This window comes from Sander lucioperca, chromosome 4 (assembly GCF_008315115.2).
Source record: "Sander lucioperca isolate FBNREF2018 chromosome 4, SLUC_FBN_1.2, whole genome shotgun sequence".
Lineage (NCBI taxonomy): Eukaryota > Metazoa > Chordata > Actinopteri > Perciformes > Percidae > Sander > Sander lucioperca.
In genome coordinates this window covers 41,776,695-41,800,691 of record NC_050176.1, presented here as the reverse complement: position 1 = coordinate 41,800,691, position 23,997 = coordinate 41,776,695, and the positions used below count along the sequence as shown (strand labels likewise).

The 23,997-nt window shown below is 42.3% G+C and overlaps 2 protein-coding genes across 2 annotated transcripts in view; one reads left to right on the top strand and one right to left on the bottom strand.

Moving 5' to 3' along the window:
* Nucleotides 1–784: 784 nt before the first annotated feature.
* LOC118494926 (keratin-associated protein 5-4-like) lies at nt 785–1,642 on the bottom strand. Its single transcript, XM_036000613.1, has 2 exons — nt 1,638–1,642; nt 785–1,442 (listed from the first exon to the last, which is right to left on the bottom strand). Exons 1-2 carry the CDS (start codon nt 1,640–1,642, stop codon nt 785–787), a joined length of 663 nt encoding a protein of 220 aa, XP_035856506.1.
* Nucleotides 1,643–2,151: 509 nt separating this feature from the next.
* The window catches only part of LOC116050925 (NACHT, LRR and PYD domains-containing protein 12-like), a 66,223-nt gene continuing 44,377 nt past the window's right edge, over nt 2,152–23,997 (top strand). The window contains exons 1-8 of the mRNA XM_036000533.1: nt 2,152–2,258; nt 2,980–3,017; nt 3,696–3,821; nt 3,912–3,965; nt 4,377–6,132; nt 6,250–6,423; nt 9,119–9,292; nt 10,209–10,379. Coding sequence (XP_035856426.1) covers nt 2,248–2,258; nt 2,980–3,017; nt 3,696–3,821; nt 3,912–3,965; nt 4,377–6,132; nt 6,250–6,423; nt 9,119–9,292; nt 10,209–10,379 — 2,504 coding nt within the window. The 5' untranslated portion in view covers nt 2,152–2,247. The remainder of the gene's footprint in view (nt 2,259–2,979; nt 3,018–3,695; nt 3,822–3,911; nt 3,966–4,376; nt 6,133–6,249; nt 6,424–9,118; nt 9,293–10,208; nt 10,380–23,997) is intronic.

The following is a 23,997-nucleotide window of genomic DNA, read 5'->3' as shown; positions in this document are numbered from 1 at the left end:
GCTGGGATCAGGAGTAGTTGGATGTGATCTGACTGATGTATGCTGGGATCAGGAGTAGTTGGATGTGATCTGACTGGCCCAGGTGAGGGAGAGGAGCAGTTCTGTATGCTTTCTTGATGTTAGAGTATACATGGTCTAGTGTGTTCTTCCCTCTAGTAGCACAAGCTACTAAAAAAAAACCACAAACAAAAAACATAAATATACACCGACAGGAGAGCTAGGAGCCACTGCACAATCGCGCGCCACCATCTTTGTCGCCGCCATCTTTGTCGCCGCCATCTTTGTAACCGCCATCTTTGTAACCGCCATCTTTGTAACCGCCATCTTTGTCAGCCATCTTTGTCACAGTCATCTTTGTCACAGTCATCTTTGTCAGCCATCTTTGTCACAGCCATCTTTGTCACCACCATCTTTGTCACCGCCATCTTTGTCAGCCATCTTTGTAACCGCCATCTTTGTCACCGCCATCTTTGTCAGCCATCTTTGTCACAGTCATCTTTGTCACAGTCATCTTTGTCACAGTCATCTTTGTCACAGCCATCTTTGTCACCACCATCTTTCTCACAGTCATCTTTGTCACCGCCATCTTTGTCACAGTCATCTTTGTCACCGCCATCTTTCTCACAGTCATCTTTGTCACAGCCATCTTTGTCACCGCCATCTTTGTCACAGTCATCTTTGTCACCGCCATCTTTGTCACCGCCATCCTTCTCACAGTCATCTTTGTCACAGTCATCTTTGTAACCGCCATCTTTGTAACCGCCATCTTTGTCAGCCATCTTTGTCAGCCATCTTTGTCACAGTCATCTTTGTCACAGCCATCTTTGTCACCGCCATCTTTCTCACAGTCATCTTTGTCACCGCCATCTTTGTCACAGTCATCTTTGTCACAGTCATCTTTGTCACAGTCATCTTTGTCACAGCCATCTTTGTCACCGCCATCTTTGTCACAGTCATCTTTGTCACCGCCATCTTTCTCACAGTCATCTTTGTCACAGGCATCTTTGTCACCGCCATCTTTGTCACAGTCATCTTTGTCACAGCCATCTTTGTCACCGCCATCTTTCTCACAGTGATCTTTGTCACAGCCATCTTTGTCACCGCCATCTTTGTCACCGCCATCTTTGTCACAGCCATCTTTGTCACCGCCATCTTTCTCACAGTGATCTTTGTCACCGCCATCTTTGTCACCGCCATCTTTGTCACAGCCATCTTTGTCACCGCCATCTTTCTCACAGTCATCTTTGTCACAGCCATCTTTGTCACCGCCATCTTTGTCACAGTCATCTTTGTCACCGCCATCTTTGTCACAGTCATCTTTGTCACCGCCATCTTTGTCACAGCCATCTTTGTCACAGTCATCTTTGTCACAGCCATCTTTGTCACAGTCATCTTTGTCACAGTCATCTTTGTCACAGTCATCTTTGTCGCCCCTTCTACCCCTGCGTGTTTTGAAGTGTTTTTTTCTAAGTAATTTAAATACTCGATAATCAATTTGCACATCGTTAACACAACAATCATGATATTATTGTAGACGATATATATCACCCACCCCTACTAGGTAAGGACTACTAGCCAGTCAGAAGAAGAGTATGAGGGCGTGTCCTGACAATAGATTTGTGTCTAACGTGTCTGACATCATGGACACGTTGGCAAAGATAACCTCATGAGATCGAGGCGGCCGCAGTTTTTAGAGCCAGGTGCTGCAGTTGCTCTCTACCGACTGCAAGACCCAGGGCAGATTTAGATTGATATTGTCTGATTTGAAGCTTCTTTCTGTTAACAGAACACATGTTGTGTGGCTGACGTTTATTAGTCAGAGAGACTAAAGACATTCAGACTACAGATCTACAGCAACAGATCACATGTAGGGCATAATCAAAACAACTGGAGACTGCATATATATGGGTCTGATAACATTGAAATACATCAGAATCAGATCTAACAGGATGTGAGTGTTTCTGTGACTTCCTGTTCAGCCTGAAGGCTGCTTCAAATGGCTGGAAACTGTTCGACTTGTCCGCAGCTTTTTGTCATCGCCTACTGCTGCCACCTGCTAACGTCCACTTTACAAGCTGGTCTAAAATGAGTCTAACTACTAACTTGCTCTTTGTCTTCTCATTGTTAATAAATACTGTACTGTATGGAAAGATGCTTTATAATATAAAATCACTTTCTGACTTCAGCTCCTTACCTGTGTGATGTTTATTCGTCTACAGTGAGAGCAGCTGGGTGAAGAAAGGCAGAATGGGAAACTTGTTTAGCCGGCCTGAGGATCCAGAAACATCACAGCTTGGTAAGATGATGACTCACAGGCTGTATACACACCAGCCTCTGATGAAACATACACACTTCAATTTTACTCAATACAGCTGTCATACAGCGGCCATGTTATGGCTCACACTTCAGATGACTTTCTGGAGCTTCAGCAGTGAGGATACAAAAAGGTCTGAAAGAAAAGAAACACTTTTTGGGCCTTTTTGTCTTTTATTGACAGAATACAGTTGGTAATGTTTTCTTTCTCAGGATGGCTAAAGCATGGCCACCTTACTCTGCCTCTGATTGGCTTACCTTGATATTCTTCTCCTAACTCTATTCAATCTCACTCCTCGTGTCTAAATCCAACCAACCCAAACTATGATGGCAACAAGCACGACCCAATCACAGGCAGAGTAGGGCGGGTCATGACTTTGCCATCCTAAGAGAAAGATGAGTTGAGGTGGAGACAGAAAATGTTGGCAGACAGAGAGAGGGAAGATACATGGTACTCATCTTAGATTGTTTGTCCTCCCTCAAACCTAAAAACAACTTGTAAACATCTGAGTAGCGATTGGAAGCAGAAAACTGTCCATCAGCCTCCCTTACCACCTTATCCTTCAGCTGACAGCTCTGTTTCTTATTTAGATTTTTAGGGGGTCCAAGCCCGAGGGGGCTGGGAACCGGGTATTCAAGGCAATGTTTATTTCTACCAAGCTTTAGCTTTAGCCGGCCTGAGGATCCAGAAACATCACAGCGTGGTAAGATGATGGCTCACAGGCTGTATACACACCAGCCTCTGATGAAACAAACGCACTTCAATTTTACTCAATACAGCTGTCATACAGCGGCCATGTTATGGCTCACACTTCAGATGACTTTCTGGAGCTTCAGCAGTGAGGAAATAAAAGATTATCTTGGGCCTTTGTGTCTTTTATTTACAGAATACAGTTGGTAATGTTTTCTTACTCAGGATGGCAAAAGCATGACCACCTTACTCTGCCTCTGATTGGCTTCCCTTGATATTCTTTTCCTAACCCTATTCAATCTGACTCCTCGTACCTAAATCCAACCAACCCAAACTATGATGGAAGATACGTGGTACCCATCTTAGATTGTTTGTCCTCCCTCAAACCTAAAAGCAACTTGTAAACATCTGAGTAGAGATTAGAAGTAAAAAACTGTCCGTCAGCTTCCCTCACCACCTTATCCTTCAGCTGACAGCTCTGCTTCTCATTTTGATTTTTAGGGGTCCAAGCCCGAAGGGGCTGGGAACCTCGTATGCAAAGCAACGTTTATTTCTACCAAGCTTTATTTGTTCTTGATCTTTCAGGTCTTTGCCAAATCAGCTCTAACAAAACTGAACCTCTGAACCTCTTTATAGCAGTTGATGAGTTGATGAGTTGTGGTTCCTGATTATTTTGTCTATTCTCAATCAGCTGAAACTCAGAGGGGCGCAGGAAGACCAGCAGTCACCGCCCAGCATGGAGCTGTTGTCAGCATACCTCAGTTTACAGATTTTAATGTGGGAGGGAATATAACGCTTAATGTCAACAACACATGTGGTAAATGTTTCCCCTGAATTTATAAATCAAATAAAACACATTTATGTTTAAATATGTACCGGATTAAAATGTAACATGTTTGTGTTTCAGCCTCGTCTCCTGACAGGACAGACGAGACGAAAGCTGCTTCTCCCAAAAACAAAGGTATTGTGTTTGTTAACAGATTTTTTACAATCAAATGGCAACAAAAAACGTCACCTTAATTCTGCAATGAAAATATAACTAGACTGAATTATTATAAGGTTTTGTGGAGATTACATTGTTGAAGCTAAAATGTTTTTCTTCTCTGTTGTCTGTCCATCTTATACTTCACATGTTTTGTTTGCTAACATAAATCTTGTTAGCCTTCCAGCATCTGAGCATCTTGTTGGTGTAATCATCTAAAATGAATGATGTTATTTAGGGTTACTTGCACTTATATGGACCAGATATCCGTCCAAGTAAATCTGGACATGGATATGAAAATACCAAGGCACACTTGGACATACATACTGTATTTGCTAACGTGGAAGAGTACGTGAAAATAATGTAACTATGATTTCATTCATCTTTCAGCAAACATTCAACGGTGCCGAGATAACTTAAAATCTTACCTTGAATATACAACAAAGGATCTGTCACAAGGAATAAAGGAAGAGGAATCGACTCCTTTACACAAGATCTATACGGAGCTTTACATCAGACGAGGAGGCAGTGGGGAGGTTAATAGTGAACATGAAGTGGTTAACTTGGAATGCAAAAGGAGTTTGAGTGAGGAGAAGAAAATCCAGGTCAATGCCATTCTTCAACCTTTATCAAATGAAGAAAACCCTCCTCAGAGAGTTCTGACGAAGGGAATCGCTGGCATTGGAAAATCTGTCGCTGTGCAGAAGTTCACTCACGACTGGGCAACAGGAAAAGCCAACCAAACTACTGATTTCATATTTCCATTCACATTCAGAGACTTAAACTTGATAAAAGATAAGGATTGGAGTCTTCTGACGTTAATAGGTCACTATTTTGAAGAAGTGAAGGATTTGGAAAAGTCAGACTACAGTGAATCAAGTGTTTTGTTCATCTTTGATGGCCTGGATGAAAGCCAATTACCTCTGGACTTCAACAACAATGAGATGTGCCGCGATGTTACAAAGACCACAACATTAGACGTCCTGCTGACCAACTTAATCTCAGGGAAACTGCTGCACAAAGCCTCAGTCTGGATCACAAGTAGACCAGCTGCAGCCACTAAGATTCCTCCGGAGATCTTCCACAGGGTGACCGAGGTACGAGGCTTTAATGATGAGCAGAAGGAGGAGTACTTTCAGAAGAAAGTTAGTGACAAGGAAATGGCTCAGAAGATCTCCGATCATCTTCAGTCAAAGACGCAAAGAAGTCTGTACATCATGTGCCACATCCCAGTCTTCTGTTGGATTTCAGCCACAGCTCTCCAGAGTCTCCTAAGAGAAACAGAAGAAGCGGAGTTGCCCAAGACTGTGACTGAAATGTACACACACTTCCTGATCATCCAGACAAAGCTGAAAGAATATCAGGAAGGTGAAACAGACAAAGATGTGATCATGAAATTGGGAAAGCTGGCATTTGAACAGCTTAAGAAGCGAAACATAAGCTTCTATGAAAACGAGTTTAAAAGTTGTGGAATTGATCTGAAACAAGCTGCAGTTAATTCAGGAGTTTGTACACAGATCATAAGAAAAGAATCTGGTCTTCACAAACAAGAGATTTACTCCTTCATTCATTTAAGTGTTCAGGAGTTTCTGGCAGCTCTGTATGTGTTAGAGACTTTCTTAGATAGTGGAGAAAATCTGCTTTCCAGCCAGACAAGTGTGAAAGTGCCATCAGAGAAAGGAGAACATCCCATCTTCCTCCTCCACCAGAACGCAGTGGATATGGCTTTGTTCAGCGATAATGGACAATGGGACTTGTTCCTGCGCTTCCTGCTCGGTCTGTCACAGGATAAAAATCAGGAGCTTCTTCAGAAACGAGTTGGATTCAAAGAAAGACGTCCACAGAGCAACCAGGAGACAATCAAGTTCATTCATGAGAAGATCAAGAAACTGTCCAACAGTGACAAGAGCATCAACCTGTTTAACTGTTTAAATGAGTTGGGTGACCAGTCTCTGGTAGAGCAAGTCCAAAAGTACCAGAGCTCAGGACATTTTGGTAAACTCTTACCTGAACATTGGTCAGCTCTGGCCTTTCAGCTGCTCGTTTCCAATGAAGACCTGGATGTCTTTGACCTGAAGAAATACGAAAGATCAGATAAAGTTCTGGAGAGGCTGCTGCCAGTGTTCAAAGCATCAAAGAAAGCTTTGTAAGTATTCAACCTCAAGAAACCCAACAGCTCTGCAGCTCTCCGGTTGTGTTTAAGTGTAGAGAACAGAGGGAAGTATTTGCAAAATGTTAACAGTCATTTTGTTTTTAACTTCAGGTTAAGTAGCTGTATCCTCACCTACAGATGTTGTGAGAACATTTCATCAGTTCTCAGCTCAAAGTCTTCTGGTCTGGAGGAGTTAGACCTGAGTGAAAACTATCTGCTGGACTCTGGAGTGAAGCTGCTCTCTGATGGTCTAAAAAGTCCCAACTGCAAACTTCAGAGACTCAGGTAAGAACATCCAGATGCACAGTATGTATGAGGTGATTGATAATACAATGTGGACTTTGGGGCACTTAAACTGGGAGTAGTTTACTTTTCTTTCATGTTACAGTGAACATAGATGAAACATTCCCTTCAGATATTAGGGGTGGAACGGTACATGTATTTGTATTGAACCGAAACGGTATGGGCATCACGGTTCGGTGCATGAATTTACACGGAGAATACACGGTATAAAAGTAAATAAAACTTGCATGCAAATTAATGAATGTAATGCAGAACTAATGTAATGCGGAACTACTGTTAGATATGCGGGTTCTAGGTACACCTAATCTGTAGCCTTGCCTTAGTTATGAAGCTAGTCGAGCTCCGCCTACATTCAGTTTTTTGTCAGGTCGACGGTCCAGTGAGTGAGTCCAAGATAGCAGCACTAAGGACGAGTATGGCTGGTGGTGGCAACCCACAAGAGTTAGAGGACCCGCCGGCCTCTTTAAGATCGCAAGTTTGGGAAAACTTCGAGACTGTATGGCTGCAGCCTGGAGCCTTCCATGTCAAGCCCTCTCGTCTCATGCCATCTCACCTGGTGCCGTCCCCACCTCGAAAACTTCGGTCTTCGGGTCAGTTACAGTAGTTCAGGCGAGAGAGTGGTGGATAAGATGAGGACTGTGTCGGCGTTGTTAAGCAGTTGTTGGGTATGTGAGTGGAAATACATCTAACATGCTAACGCATATCCGACACCATCACCCAGAAGTACCAATCACTGGACCGAGACAAAAAAAAATTCCAACTTCTCCTCCCTACAGTTCTTAACCAGCCTTTAGATACAAATAGAAATAGGGCTTCAAGTATTTGCTTTATGTACTCGAATCTCATTACAACATGCCATCCCATCCACATATTTTTGTTTTGTTATTATTCTATGTAATTTGCACTTTCATAAATAAGAGATGCTGTATTTTCAGTTTTATAGCTGATTGTCTTATTTTGTTTACAAGTTCCAGATGGAGTCTAGAGATGATGTGAGGTACTTATTGTTTACTGTTTACATCTTACTTCACACACTTCAGGCTGTTGCAGCTAGCTCAGGGGAGAGACTGTATGGCACTAGGTGGTACAGCCTGAGACATGCACAATAAAAACAAATTGCCTTCTGCATTTTTGTTTTGCTTTTCCATTGTACCGAACTCGTACCGAATCGTGATGTCTGAACCGAAGTATGAACCGAACCGTGACTTCTGTGTACCGTTCCACCCCTATCAGATATCTTATCATGTGGTGATAATTAGAGGTTTGAAATTAATCAAATAATTGATGCATGGACATGGACGATGCTGCATCAATAATCAACCGGGCCATAATCGATTATTTCTGTTTACAATTTAATGTAGGCCTAACAACATTTCTGTTTACATATTCTGTTATGTTTTTGCACATTCAGGAAGTGCCATGTGCTCAGTGCTGTAGTTTTATGTATCCAATTTATTTAGTATTAGAGCACTGCAGAATGTTTTGCTTTTTGAGCTTGAAAAGCTATGAATTAAATATCCTATATGGCTTTAATAGAAAAATGTATTTGACGCATCGTGATGCATTGTGATATCGAATCGAATCAAAGACATGATAATTGTAATCGACTCGGGAGATCAGTGAAGATTCACACCTCTAGTGATAATGTACATTTAACATCTTTAATCGTTTTGTTTTCCTCAGAGTCAGATGTTTCAGGTGGTTATCAGTTTTAACTTTGTCCAGAGATAGCTCCTAGCTTAGCACAAAGACTAGAAGCAGGGGGAAACTGTTAGCACAGCTCCATCAAAAGAGAAAAACTCACCTCCAACACCTCCAAGTCTGTCTGATGTACATGTAACATGTAGCTAACAAGATTCAACATGTTGAATGGCTAAAACTCTCCTGTTGACCATACACCTGAAAATGTCCCAATTCTGATGTTCAACATGTCTAAGTCAGGTCTAATTATTAATATTTTCTAATTAGTTTTAACACAATTTCATTGTCGACATGTCGTTCCAGATATGTTCTTAGAGGGCAGGGCTCCAGACTGCGACCGACCATTTTTTGAGACGGAGCAAGTCATTTTTAAAACTACTCCCACTTGTGCGACCTGCAAATTTTATGACTTTTTATTTTTTTTTATTTTATGTTGAAAAGGAGGAGAGAGTGAGTCTGCCAGATTTGGCCAATGTGTGTGAGAGGGAATATGATTAGTTACTACGTGGGTAGGTAACGTCATCTACACTCGTGTGTCTCTCTTTTGTAGCGTCACACTCATCATTCACAGATGCTGTTGCACAGCGCTGTTGTTATGTTTACATGAAAATCATGATGTTGCAGTCCATAATACATTTAGGAGTGGTGATCTGCAGCTGAGGATCATCAATTTTGTTTGCTAAAGACCGTACATTGACGAGGAAAATGCTGCGAAGTGATAGCCGATAAGAAGTTAGCCTTAGCCTAACGTTAGCCCGCCTCTCTTTGTTTGCGGTCTTAACCCCGCTTGCCTGCATGAAGGATCAGATGAAGTTCTGGAGAGGCTGCTGCCAGTGCTCAAAGCATCAAAGAAAGCTTCATAAGTATTCAACCTCGAGAAACCCAACAGCTCTGCAGCTCTCTGGTTGTGTTTAAGTGTAGAGAACAGAGGGAAGTGTTTGCAAAATGTTAACAGTCATTTTGTTTTTAACTTCAGGTTAAGTTACTGTGACCTCACCGACAGATGTTGTAAAAACATTTCATCAGTTCTCAGCTCGAAGTCTTCTGGTCTGGAGGAGTTAGACCTGAGTGGAAACAAACTGCTGGACTCTGGAGTGGAGCTGCTCTCTGATGGTCTAAAAAGTCCCAACTGCAAACTTCAAAGACTCTGGTAAGAACATCCAGAAGCACAGTATAATAATAATAATACAAGTAATGTTGAATTTGTGACACATAAACTGGGCGTAGTTTTCTTTCATGTTACAGTGAACATAGATGAAAGATTCCCTTCAGATATCTTATATCATGTCGTGATAATACAGTAGTACATTTACCATCTTTAATCATTCTCTATTTTTCTCAGTCGGATGTTTCACGTTGGATATCAGTTTTAACTTTGTGCGGAGATAGCTCCTAGCTTAGCATAAAGACTAGAAGCAGGGGGAAACTGTTAGCACAGCTCCATCAAAAGAGAAAAACTCTCCTCCAACACCTCTAAGTCTGTCTGATGTACATGTTACATGGAGCTAACAAGATTCAACATGTTGAAAGGTGGAATACTTCACTTTTAATGGGGCTGCTACTATTCTTTGTGCTAAGCTAAGCTAAACACATGCTGCAACTAAACTAAACTGGACAATAATACAAATAAAACAAAATATACATAATACTATCTGACTCTGGGGACATTTAACATCTAAATTAGTGTCCAGCTGGCTAAAACTCTCCTGTTGACCGTACTTCTGAAGATGTCCCATTACTGATGTTCAACATGTGTGAGTCAGGTCTGATTATTAATATTTTCTAATTAGTTTTAACACCTCAAAGATTCATGAAGCAACATAGAACCAAATGAAACTGTCACCTACATGCAACATCACAGACTAAAGACCAGTTCAGACCAAAGATTCGACACAGGAGGAGTTACAAATGTTAACAAATACATTAAGAAACACTAAAGCTACATTATAGTTGCTACAACATTTATTATATTATTTATTTTTTATTTATGAATATTATCTTTCATAAAAAGTTAGAACACAAAACAAACTCTGATCTGAAAACTGTGTTTAAATGTCTCCTTCCAGCCTGAGCGACTGCAGGTTAACAGCAGCTGGCTGCCGGTCTTTGACCTTTGCTCTCAGCAACTCCTCTGATCTCAGAGAACTCAACCTGAGCCACAACTATCTGGAGTACCAGGGGGTGAAGCTGCTCTCTGATTGGCTGAGGAAACCCCAGTGTAGACTGGAGATACTGAGGTGAGACTTCTCAGACAGTTTTCTGTAATTCTTTCTTCCCTGGACACCTGTTCTGTTAATAATATAATTTATCTAGCTTTTAATTTCAGACCATTTCATTGTCAGTCAGAATTTCCCCCATTGATCACCTATCTATTTCTATTTTGGAGTATCTGTTGTTCCTGATCAGGCCACGTGATGCTTTATATTCCCCACAGTGACTGTGTTTACATTCTTTCATTCACTGTGTGATGCAGAGCGACAGTGAGCTACACACACAGATTCATAGAACTCGAGTTACATCAAGTAACTTCTAACATTATTGTCTCATTACTCAACAGGAGACGACAGTAATCACTGCAGTGTTTCCCATACATAAATTACGTTCTACTTTGGTGCACTGCCCAGGTAGATAAAATCAGGATAAGTTTTTTTTCCAAACAGTGTATTTTCTAGCACACCTAGACCAGCTTCCCCCAGCCCCTTCCCCTAGTGAAGTCTTGCGCCGTGTGCATGAGTCATGACGGCGTTAACGTTGCACTTCAGGCTCAGAAGCTATCGTTACATTAGTAGTAGCATGCTGCTGGTGGTCTTGCCTTGGGTTAACTGTAGGCTACTAAAAAAAAGTGATTTAATTGACAAAGCACATCATGGCTCCACTTTCCTGTCATTTGTTTTAACTTCAACAAGTAAGTTGTTGTATTTTAGCAGAATACTGAAAGCAGTAGAAATGCAGAACTGAGTACATTTTAACATGTTTATTTATAACAAGTAATATCATTATGGTGATATTCAACAACTTTGGGGTATATCGCATATTTTCCTCATAACGTGCCGCCTTAATAACTACCCTGAAATAGTGTCAGATGCAGCAAAGTGTCGCAATATTTTCATCTGTATCATATTTTAGTCTAATTTTCTAATCGGATAAAGTTATGTAGTCATTGTTTTCACCTTCATTTGACTAGTTTATAACTGAACTCAGCTATCACACGCCGCGCCGTCACATCCTGCGCCCTCAACCACCACAAGTATATTCTCAACCTGTGGGAAACACTGCACTGTGTTCACATACATTCATTTTTACAAAGGGATGAAGGTCTGCTGTGTCATCACTTTGTTAATGTTTGTTCCTGTAAAGGAGAAGAAGATTCTTTAACTTCTTCAATGTTGTCTTCACTCACAAACACAAGCTGCCAATCACAGTTGCTTTCCCCATGTGGTAACTCTGTCATCGCCGTAGCCCCAACATGTAGACACATATCTCAGCAGCTACGGCGTAACTTCACAGCTTACAGACTTAGCCGCTGTAGGTATGACACAGAAATCTGGATGTAGCTGCAGGCGAGCTGGTTACAGCAGTCAAGACGTGGAGTAATAAAATCATCTGACGGTCTCCAGATCTCCAAAAGAGAGAAAAAGGTTTCATTTTAGCCTGTGACCTGATGAGGAAAAAGCTGCTGCTGATGACAGAATTAATCTGTTGAATTGTAATGCTGAGTCAGATTTCTGGCTGATGTTTGGATATTGGAAGACCCAATAAAATGAAACCACCAGAGATAATAAAGACTAGGGATTGATTTTAACACCTGATGTTTGTATTACTGTAGGGCTGCAACTAACGATTATTTTCATAGTCCATTAATCTGTTTATTATTTTCTCAATTAATCAATTAGTTTGTTCTATAAAATGTCAGAAAATTGTGAAAAATGTGGATCAGTGTTTCCCAAAAACGTCCTCAAATGTTTTGTTTTGTCCACAACTCAAAGATATTCAGTTTCCTGTCCCAAAGGAGAGAAGAAACTATAACATATTCACATTTAACAAGCTGACATCAAAGAATTTTTACTTTTGTCTTAAAAAAATGACTCAAACTTACTAATCGATTATCAAAATAGTTTGCGATTAATTTAAAAGTTGACAACTAAACGATTAATCTTTGCAGCTCTATATTACTGTGGTATTAAACCAATGTGTTTCTCTCTCAGGTTGTCATACTGCACAGAGAGCTGCTGTAAGTCTCTGGCCTCGGCTCTGAAGTCGAACCCTTCACACCTCAGAGAACTGATGCTGGACTTCAGTCATCCAGGAGAATCAGGTCTGAAGCTGCTGTCTGATTTACAGGAGGACAAAAGATACAAACTGCAGACACTGGCAGTGTCTAAAGGGATTTATCGAAACGGATCAGAACTAACAAGACAAGACAACAATGGATAAATTTCCTCCTGTCTGGACCAAATGATCTGAACTACAAGTGTGAAAGTGACCTTAAAGTCATATCAAAGTCGTATACAAGTCGTATCAAATCATAACAAGAGTTATCTCGAGACACTTTACAGATAGAGTAGGTCTAGACCACTCTCTATAAAGCCCCAACAATTCCAATAGTTCCCCCAAGAGCAAGCATTAGCAGTGGCTATTGCGACAGTGTGTATGTGTGTGTGTGTGTGTGTGTGTGTGTGTGTGTGTGTGTGCATGGCATCATGACTTCACGTAAATAAACATGGCACTTTCCTAAAGCCAAGTGGCGTGTTATCTGCACGCATTTTGAGCTATCAGCGTGTATGTCTACGCTGTAAACACGAACGGCAGTCTGCAACTTCACAGCGTAAACATACAAGCCACTTTCTGAAGCCACATAGCGTGTAATCGCAAGGCTACGTGTTATCATGAGACTACGGTTGGTTTTAACGTCACGCGGGTTGAAAAGAAGAACCGGCTGGGATTTGGAAAACAACAAACATCACACGCGGGACGCGATCCCCGGTCTCCTGAGTGAAAGTCCTGTGTTTCATCCTCCACCCCGACCAACCTTTTCACCCTTTCATAGTACTCGCTACGTTGTCAATTCACACGCAAACGCAAGGTAATGTAAGTCAATGGAGGCCAAACGGCGTTGATAAACACCAACAAAGCGAGTATTCGTCTTCATAACACGCCAATAATGGCATACGAATTGTCGTGTCATAAATACACCATTTCATAAGATCCGTCTGGTGTTGACAGTTGCACAAAAATCTTGTGTATGCATTTTTGATGTGTTTTGAGGTGAATTTTCAGGGTAAGACCATAGACTGTTAATATTTACAGTCAATGGGTAAGACGGGGGGGGGGAGGTGGACGGAAGGAGGGGAGGCACTTCAAGTGACACAGGCACTTGTGTTGGTTGAGATTGCTGTTAGCCTTGTTTCACCCAGGGGAAAAATATTGTGAGCTTATGATGGCGAAGAAGAGGGTACATTTGTCGGGGACACTCAAACAAAGGCAAATATGGACGGACGCTCAGTTTACAGAGAACAAAAACAGTTAATAAGGGATAACTTTTTCTAACCCTTTTGTTTTTGTTCCGTTACCTCCAACCCCCGTTTTTGTCGCCGGATACACCCCCCTCCCCCCCATCTGCGCTCTGGGACCTCCCACTTTACAAATTAAGCACTGCTCTCATCCTTATGGACATATTTCCAATTTGCTTTCATCAGCTCTGCCCAACTGGAAGTTGGCCATTTTGAACTGTTTTGTTATGGTTTGGACATTTCTGTTGCCTGGTTTTGTATTTTTCTGTTGCTTGTATTATGATTTCTGTATGTTTCCTGTTTTTGTATATTTATTCTGTATTTTTCTGTTCCCTGTCTTGTAAATTTATCCTTGGTTGTGTATTGTGGTCTGTGTATATTTTGTTGTGTATTTCCCTGTTTAGGTTCTGTTTCCTGTTTTATTTTGATAGTCTGTTTTCTGTCTTGTCATGTCTAGTTTTACTTTCTGTGTTTCCTGCCTCTGTTGATTACCCTGCCCCGCCCTGATGTGTTTCACTTGTCGTATCACCTGTCCCTCATTTGTTCATTACCTCGTGTATTTAACCTCTGTGTTCCCTTTGCCTCTTGTTGGATTGTTTTGTGTCTGTGTGTGTCCGTTGCCCTGCTTTTGTGAGTTTTCCCTTAGAGTTTTTCCAGTCCTTGTATTGCCGTTTTTTTTGTTAATAAATTCTCAGATTGAACCTTCCCCTGCCTGCCTGCCTGCTCTCTGCATTTGGGTCCTATTTTCTCCTGCCATGTAACAGAACAATCCAACCATCATGGACCCAGCGGGGAAGCTTCTTTTTAAGAAGAAGGTGTTGGAGTTCGGCTGGACTGTGCAGTGTCTGCTTTGCTCAGAGCCTGACCGGCACCCTCCTCTCCTGGAGAAGCTCGCCATCCAGCGGCAGTGGTTGTCAGAGAGACCGTGGGTGAGTCACTTCGTTCCCCAGCTGGAGGGTTTTAAGTACTGGCTAAATTATTTTTTACAAGCCACCTCCAGTGACTCACCCACCAGCCTGCCTCCTCCCCAGTCGGCAAACACCGTGGCCATCAGTGCAGGGTTTGTCGATCCGCCCGCTCCCTTGCTGGCTTCCCCAGAACCCACTGGCAACCACAGGTCGAAGATGGGGAAAAGGATATCATGGCTCCCATCACCGTGCCCCGCTCTTCACCCCAGAGTCCTCGCTCCCTAGCGTCCCTGAGCTGACGTGCAACCCTACTGTTCCCGAGCTGATGTGCAACCCTTCTGTTCCCGAGCTGACGTGCAACCCCCCTGAGTCCCAGCTAGCTAGCTGCCCCCCTGAGTCCCAGCTAGCTAGCTGCCCCCCTGAGTCCCAGCTAGCTAGCAGCCCCCCCTGAATCCAGGCTAGCTAGCATCCTTCCTGAGCCCAGGCTAGCCAGCAGCCTCCCTGATCCCCCGCTGGCTAGCAGCCCCCAAGGGGCTCCGCCTTGGCCGACCTGCTCGGCCCCCGGAGGGGCGCTGCCCTCGTCGTCCTGTTTGGCCACCCGAAGGGACTCGCCTGCGGCGACGGCCACCTAAGAATCCTCGACGTCCTGCCCGGCCGCCTGAGTGCCCTCGACGTCCAGTACGGCCACCTGAGGGATTCTGCCTTCGTCACCGGTGGCCAGAAGGTTTCTGTCTTTGTCGCCGGCCGCCTGAAGGCTTCTGCCTTCGTTGCTGCTCTCAGTCCCCTGTTGCCGAGGCCTCTGTCCCCTGTTGCCGAGGCCTCTCAGTCCCCTGTTGCCGAGGCCTCTCAGTCCCCTGTTGCCGAGGCCTCCCTGTCCCCTGTCCCAGGGCCCCGCTCTGTTCCCCCGAGTGGCCCCGCTCTGTTCCCCGAGTGGCCCCGCTCTGTTTCCCCAAGTGGCCCCGCTCTGTTCCCTGTCCCGAGTGGCCCCTCTGCTTCCCCAAGTGGGCCCTCTGGCCCTCTGTTTCCCCCAGGCCTCTGCGGCCCTCTGTTTCCCCCAGGCCTCTGCGGCCCTCTGTTTCCCCCGAGTGCCCCAGTGACTCTCTGTTCCCTGTGCCCCAGTGACTTTCTGCCTCCCCCGGACTGTCGCCCTCCCTGGGTAGTTTTGTTTGTTTTTTGGACGTCTGGTATCCGCCCCTTGGGGGGGGGGGGCTCTGTTATGGTTTGGACATTTCTGTTGCTTGGTTTTGTATATTTCGGTTTCCTGTATTATTTCTGTATGTTTTCCTGTGTTTGTATATTTATTCTGTATACTTCTGTTTAGTCATCCCCTTGTTTATGGTGTCTACCCTGTCCTGACTGTGTTCTGTGTATTGTGTGTTTTTTGGTTAATTCCTGTGTTCTCTGTTGTGTTGTGTCAAGTTTCTGTGTTTAGTTGATTTCATGTTTTCTGTCGGTTGTTTCTGTTTCCTGTTTAATTTTGATAGTCTGTTTTCTGTCTTGTCATGTCCAGCTTTACTTTGTGTTTTCCCACCTTGGTTGATTGTCCTGCCCCGCCCTGATGTGTTTCACCTGTTGTCTCACCTGTTCCTGGTTTGCTCGTCTCCTAGTTTATTTAGCCTCTGTGTTTCCCTTAGTGTCTTGTCTGATTTTGTGTCCGTTGCCTTGTCTACGTGAGTTTTTGGTCCTCGTTCTGCCAGTTTATATTTGGGCTGTTTGTTTCAGCCTTTTTTTGTGGTTTTTCCCTCTGAGTTTTTCCCAGCATTTTCCAGTCTCTGTACTGCCATTTTTTGTTAATAAATACTCAGTTTGAACCTTCTCCTGCCTTCCTGCCTGCACTCTGCGTTTGGGTCCACTATTCCCTGCCTCCTCGTAACTTTCTTTTCTATTTTGTAGCTAATTATTTTGCTTTGATTCAAATAAACCTATGTTGTGATCGTACTGTAATGTTTTTCATTAATACATTTCAGGTTTGTCTGTAGTATTCTCTCTACTACTGCAGTACTTTTACAGGGAAGTCTTTACATCTAGTACCATAATGAAACATGTATCCCCTATTTTGTACTACAATATTTAATGATTGTATGAACGATGACCCAGTGAAACTATGGGTAGCTTGTGTGTGGGTGATCTAATGTTTCAATGGTATTTCACAATAAATTCGTTTTTTGAACCAATGATTGTGCAAGATTTATTTAAAGATATGAATGCACAATGCAATGTTTTGAACATTGGACAGCCTGTTACAAGTGATGATTGTTTTGAGTTTTGTGTCTAGAGTTTTGAAAAATGACGTCAAGGTTCTGAAATTAGTAGCAAAGTGATTGTAAAAAACTAATGGCTGGTATGTGAAAATTATATCCCCAGGTTAAAATGAACTGATGCAATTGTATTCACAAAGGAGAGCTACCAAAAAGGGAAAAAAACTAATTTACAGAAAATTGTCTTGTCTCCATTTAGGAAAAGACACATCAAAGTTTACAAAGCTGTAGTTTGAAGTTGTGTCTGTATGTTTGTATTTGTGTGTGTGTGTGTGTGCACATCTGCATGTGCGTGTGTGTGTGTTCATCTGCTGAAAAGAACAGTAGTGTGATCCATTGCACTATGCAACGGGCGTGTGTGTGTGTGAATGCATGTGCGTACACACACGTGTACATGTGCATGTTTGTTGTCTGTGTTTGGGTGCATTTCCATGTGCTGGAAAGCACAATAATGTGATCCATTACGTGAGGTAGTTCTCAGCTGCTGTTTCTATGAATGTGTGTGTTGGTGGTGGTGGGGGGGGTTATGTGTGTGTGCATGTATGTGTGGGTGTTTGTGTGTCTCCACATGTGCATACGTACGTGTGTGTGTGTGTGTTCATCTGCTGTTGAGCGCAATAGTGCCCCATTGCACCACCGGGTCAAAATTGATCCCGGAAGACCACAAATGCTATGAAATTAAATAAAACACCCAGAGTTCAATTCAAGTAGTGATCATTAATTTTACTTGGGAAGAATGTCATTGGGAACCACCCATGTTATTTTTGGTTAATTTGGTTGAAATAAACTCATATTTCTGATAAAGAAACTTTGAAACCGGGTAAAATTTGACCCAAAGACAACAAGAAGGTTAAACCTGCTTATGAAAGTCACCTTCTCTCCCAGTAATCTTCCATGTCAGAGGCTCAGTCATGTTTAAAGGTGGATCATTGGCTTCTTAGAACATGAAACATGACGTGGTCAGATGTAATGTGATAAAGTAGATGAACAGTCTATATGTATTTTGCCTAATTATTTCATGTATGTCTTATTAGATCATGTGTATATATACAAAATTAAATTATTTTTTCCTGTTGGCCATTTTTGTGTTTTTTTCTGCACTCTTGCCTAAACTCTAAGTTGTTGTCCATTATCCCATCCTCTTTCAGTCACTCTGTTTTCTGATTTTTACTTGTCTGGAAACAGTAACTTTTAAATAAAAATCAATACATTTAAAAAAAATGAGAGAATCGCAATGCATCTAAGAATCGATTATTTTTCCCACCCCTATGAAACCTTGTGTGTCAGTAATGCCGTCATATCTTCCTAACACTAAAGATAAACTGTGTATTACCAATGTTACAGTATTTCTGAATTGCTAAAACATTTTTTGAATGTTTCTCTCGCTTTCTCAAAACCTTAAACACAAATCACCAAACTTAAGCTACACTGTCAAAATCTTTGACTTGTCTTGCTATATCAAACAATTGCTTCAGAACTATGTTATCTTTACTCAAAACCAAACACTGTTTTCAGATAACACACACATCCAGCTAATGCATAAACACTACACAGCAGTCATTACACACTACAGAGATACATGCAAAACACTGCACTCAGGGCAGAGCAGGGGACAAATTATATTTATTATGAAGTACTTGCACAATCCTGCACACATATAAATGTAGTCACAAACAAAATATGCAGCAGATTGATAGCAAGCAATGTCTTGGAATCATTCTGCCTCAGCATCATGCCTCTGGGCATGGTCAGGCCACAGGACCTCATCAACGTCACAGGCAATCCTGTCCCTTGCTAAACAACGGGGAAAGAATCCTTTAGCATGCCGAATACAACCTTGAATTGCTTCCACTCCAATGTTGTCACATGCTGCATCCATTGACTGAATGAGATTTTCCTGTGCATAAGGATTTCTGTCATAGACCTTCCACCTCCATTAGCAGAAAAAAATTCTTCAATGGGATTAAGGAAGGGCGAGTATGGTGAGAGGCACACATTTATAAAATGTGGGTTATTTTCAAACCACTCACGAATTCTAGGACCACGGTGAAAGTTCACATTGTCCCAGATTACCACATATATGGGATGCTCTGCCTGCTCATCACCTCTCTGTTCACGTCTCAGTAGTGCTTCCTGTAGAGCATACAGAAACGTCATAAGATGGACAGTGTTGTAAGGCCCTACAGTCACATGGCGGTGAATAACCCCGTAGCTGCTGATGGCAGCACGTATGGTCACATTGCCACCACGCTGCCCTGGCTTTTGACAGAACAGCTGAAAACATGAAAGGGGAGAGAGAGGGGGAACAACAATGCAGCAAAGGGCCCGCTGTGTCGAGGATTAAACCTCTGTATATGGGCGCGCGCTCTACCAACTGAGCTATCCGGGCGCCCAAGAATACTTAACCCTCCTGTTGTCCTCGGGGTCAAATTGGACCCGTTATCAAAATGTCTATATTTAAATAATATGAGTTTCTTTTCCAACCAAATTACCGAGAAATTAACATGGATGGTTCCAGGTTGGCAAGGACAGTTAATGATCACTACTTTCATTGATTTTTTTTAGTTTTTTTTTCAATTTTATAGCATTTGAAAAAAAATTAAACAGTTTCTAAACAACATTCTGACTCAAGTTTGACATACACAAGTCTGTGATTATCCATCAACATACACTCTAATATTAGTCAAAATAATTCATCATTTCAGCTTTTTTGACTCAAAAATTAGGTATAATTTAAAAATCCAACGAGGTTTATTGACCGTGAATTCCAAAAAATAACTATTATTAAAAATCACTAAATCACTAGTGGTAATAAGTTGGTGTCCGTGGCGTGTAGACAGTACTGGTGGTAGTGGACAAAAGCCTCAACAGTAAAAACAAAACCAAAAAAAAAAAGCCGACAAAAACATTGAAAAAAGTGTCAAAAAAACGGACAAAAACATCAGAAAGTGTCAAAATCACAAGGGAAAAAAAGAGCGTCACAAAAGTGTTAATTTTCTATTTTGACTGGAGAGCACAACAAGTGCACGGTCCGGGGGGGGGGAGGGGGGGGGGAAGACAACACAAGGGTTAGTTTTCGGAGTCGAACCCACGGTCTGCTATGTCGAGGAATAAACCTTTGTATAAGGGCAGCCGCTCTACCAACTGAGCTATCTAGCCCAAGAATACTTCATTTCTGACTACTCAGCTGCCTGACAAAATCTGTCTCTTTCACAGAAAGATGGAGTACCTAGTTCTCTTTGTCATAGACGCACCAATCCCACTTCCTGTCTCTGGATAAATCTGGACCGATCTGCTGCGTCCCTCATCTCCATAACAACGATAAAATGACACATGATAGAGTTTCCCTGAAGTATGTGTTCGTGTTTCTTTTTGCTTCAAACCTGAGCGGCAATCACACGGTGAAACCAACCTAAATCTTAAATCAGTCACCATTTTCAGCCTCCGACACATCCTGAACCTACAGAGGCTCAGACCTTCACACCCTTATGGCGTTTTTCCATTACATGGTACCTGCTCGACTCGCCTCGACTCCACTCTACTCGCCTCGACTCGACACACGTCCATTTTCCATTGCAGATTTTAGTACCGCCTCAGCGTGGCTGGTCGTATGCCGGTCGATGCACACACCAGCGCACAAGTATAAACATCAGGCCACTTGAGTTTGTTTTACAGTTCTGTGGAGGCTCCACGCAGAGCTTTCGCCGAAGCCTGTGTAGCCTGTGTAAAAGTGGCCTGATGTTTATACTTGTGCGCTGGTATGTGCGTCGAGCCGGCCATGTGTGTGTGTAGTTAGGCCACGGCGAAAGCTCTGCCGGAGCCCCCACAGAACTGTACAACAAGCGGCGCAGCAGTAAACTACTGTGACCTAACGCGACACACACACAGAACGTCGAAGGTGTGTTTTTGTTGCCAGAAGACACAATTTGTTTCAAATGAAGCTGGAGGCAGCAAAAAAAAACAGCTGGCTAAACTGTTTAAAAATAGCGGGTTTGTTCAGGACACCCCCCGTCTGTCGCTTTCACATCACCTTTTCGGCTCGCCTCAGCTCGCTTGGACCCTCGACTGAGGAGGTACTAAAAAAAGTACCTGTTAGCAGGTACCAGGTACTTTTTTTCGTAATGGAATACCAAAAAAGGTGAGTAGAGTCGAGGCGAATCGAGCTGGTACCATGTAATGGAAAAGCGCCATTATGCTGTCTGTCCAAACGGCCACTCACACAACTTTATTTTAAATTCTAGTGGAAATGCAGCAACATGGCATCTTGGGGTCAGCCCTATGTTCCCACAGCCCTATGTTCCCACAGCCCTATGCTCCCACAGCCCTATGCTCCCACAGCCCTATGTTCCCACAGCCCTATGCTCCCACAGCCCTATGCTCCCACAGCCCTATGTTCCCACAGCCCTATGCTCCCACAGCCCTATGTTCCCACAGCCCTATGTTCCCACAGCCCTATGTTCCCACAGCCCAATGTTCCCACAGCCCTATGTTCCCACAGCCCAATGGTCCCACAGCCCAATGGTCCCACAGCCCAGTGGTCCTACAGCCCTATGTTCCCACATTTCTAAGATTTATTCTTAAAATTAGGCCTATGTTCCCACATTTCTTAGATTTTTCTTAAAATTAGGCCCTATGTTCCCACATTTCTTAGATTTTTCTTAAAATTAGGCCCTATGTTCTCACAGCCCTATGTTCCCACATTTCTAGGACATTTTCAAAATTAGGTCTTGTGTTCCTACATTTCCCTTCAATTTAAGCCCTATCCTCCCACAACATTTTTTAGGGTTAGGGGGACACAATCTGATACATATTTATGAAAAAGGAAATGTGGGAACATAGGCACACTCCGGGCGTCTTGGTTTATGACCTGACAGCCAATTAGAAACCTAGATTTCCACATTTCATTTCCTGTTCAGTCTAATGGATGTATTTGTGTCCAGTGGGCAGACAGTTTTGGGGTTATTTTGTGTGATGGCAGCAGTAATTGTGGATTGAACAGATGGTTTGCGTGTGTAGAGCTTCACACTGTAGAGTTAAAGACGCCCAGAAGAGTAAATTAGTGAGGGTGGGGTGTAAGATTTAAGTTAACCCTACAATAGTAACTATTTCAGATGGTGCAACCTTTAACATTTTAGTAGCACTGTAACTCTGAACTAAGGTAGAACTTACATTCAAACTAGTCTATGTTTGAACTTACACATACCTGGTGTAACCAAATGCTGGTTCTCTATATCTGTGTATCTGTATCAGGGTCTCCGTGGCCCAACCACCAAAGAGTCAGGGTCTGTCCGAGATTTCTGCCTGTTAAAAGGACGTTTTTCCTCGCCACTGTCGCACCAAATGCTTACTTTTGGGGTGGAATTGTTGTGTCTCTATAAATGATAGAGTGGTCTAGACCTACTCTATCTGTAAAGTGTCCTGAGATAACTCCTGTTAGGATTTGACACTATAAATACAATTATATAATGAAGACACCTTTAGTATCTGCAGATAAGCTGATCATTAGCTTCTGATCTCAGATTATAGGACGACAGACCCTGAATTGCACCAAGTCTACCGAACTATAGGTGTGAAAGTTAAACTATATTCCTCTGATGGTAGCTTTACCGTAGTTCAACTTCTTCCAGTGTGAAGTCATCGGTAGCTTCCGAAAGCTGCTTTCAAAGTAATTTTCCCAACCCCGGTTATTCACACATAATTAACCGTGCTGTTATCCTTGGGTCAAATTTGACCCATTTTTAAAAAGTTTCTATATCAGAAATTTGGGTTTCTTTCAACCAAAATAATCAAAGAAACTAACGTGTATGGTTCCATACAACCATTACTCTTCACAAGTAAAATAAATGATCAGTTCACTACTTTTATTGAATTTGGGTTCTTTTATTTAATTTAATAGCATTTGAAGAAAAAAAATTACAAAAGAACGTTGAAAAAAAAAATCGCCCAAAACAAAAAAATCGCTGAAAGAAATTGACAAATGTCAAATAGTGACAAAAAACCTGGGAAGAAATCCCTTGCTAAAAACTATAGGAAAAGTGTCGAAAAAGAACAACAAATGGTTGAAAAAAAGTTTTCATTTAAATTTTTGACCCAAAAGTTGCCGACGGGAAGACAACACGAAGGTTAAGTCATGATCTCAAGATAACAGGCATAACATATTTCTGAAGTTATCTCAGCTGGTGTCAGTTGTTGGAGTCAGAGCTCCATCAAACGTCCCTGAGATTATCCTGAAACTTAAAGGAGGTATCAATCTGAACATCTAACTCAGAAAGAAAGACAATGTCAAAATGTCAAACTATTCCTTTAGAGTTATGTGTTGATTTTTTTTTTTACTCCCTTCAAATTATTCTAACGGCATCTTTAGAAAATCCTTCCCGAACTAACGAAGTGATCGCGCCAAAATACAATAAATGTAATCCTTCACACGATAACATAGAGCAGTGGTTGTCACATGTTCTCACGTACCCCCTGCAGTAATCCAAAGTAACCCTTAGGGGGACATGTACCCCCTGCAGTAATCCAAAGTACCCCTAGGGGGACATGTACCCCCTGCAGTAATCCAAAGTACCCCTAGGGGTATAAATGTAATCCTACACACGATAACGAGCAGTTTTTCTCGAACACCGGTACGTGTCCCCCTAGGGGTACTTTGGAGGACTGCAGGGGGTACGTACGTTTTATTGCAAAATGTTTTTCAGTTACAAGGTTGTAGTTACTTCTACTGTCTTTTTTTGTTCAAGTTTTTGTCGCTGTTTTTGAAGTTTGTCACCCTTTTTTGAAGGTTTTGTCATTTGTTTTGACCTATTCTTGCCTTTCTTCCTTACTTTTTTCTAGTCTTTTTTTTTTTTTCTAGAGTTTTTGTCTCTTTTTTCAAAGTTTGTTGCTTTTTGAAATTTTTTGTCTCTTTGTTGTCCTAGTGTTGCATTCCTTCTTTCTTTTTTTTTTTTTAAGATTATTTTTTGGGCATTTTCAGCCTTTATTTTGATAGGACAGCAGAAGAAATGAAGGGGGAGAGAGAGGGGGAATGACATGCAGCAAAGGGCCGCAGGTCAGAGTCGAACCTGGGCCCGCTGCGTCGAGGAGTGAATGAGGATATGAGCACCCGCTCTACCAACTGAGCTATCAGGGCGCCCAGCCTTCCTTCTTTCTACTGTCTTTTTCTTAAAGTTTTTATTACTA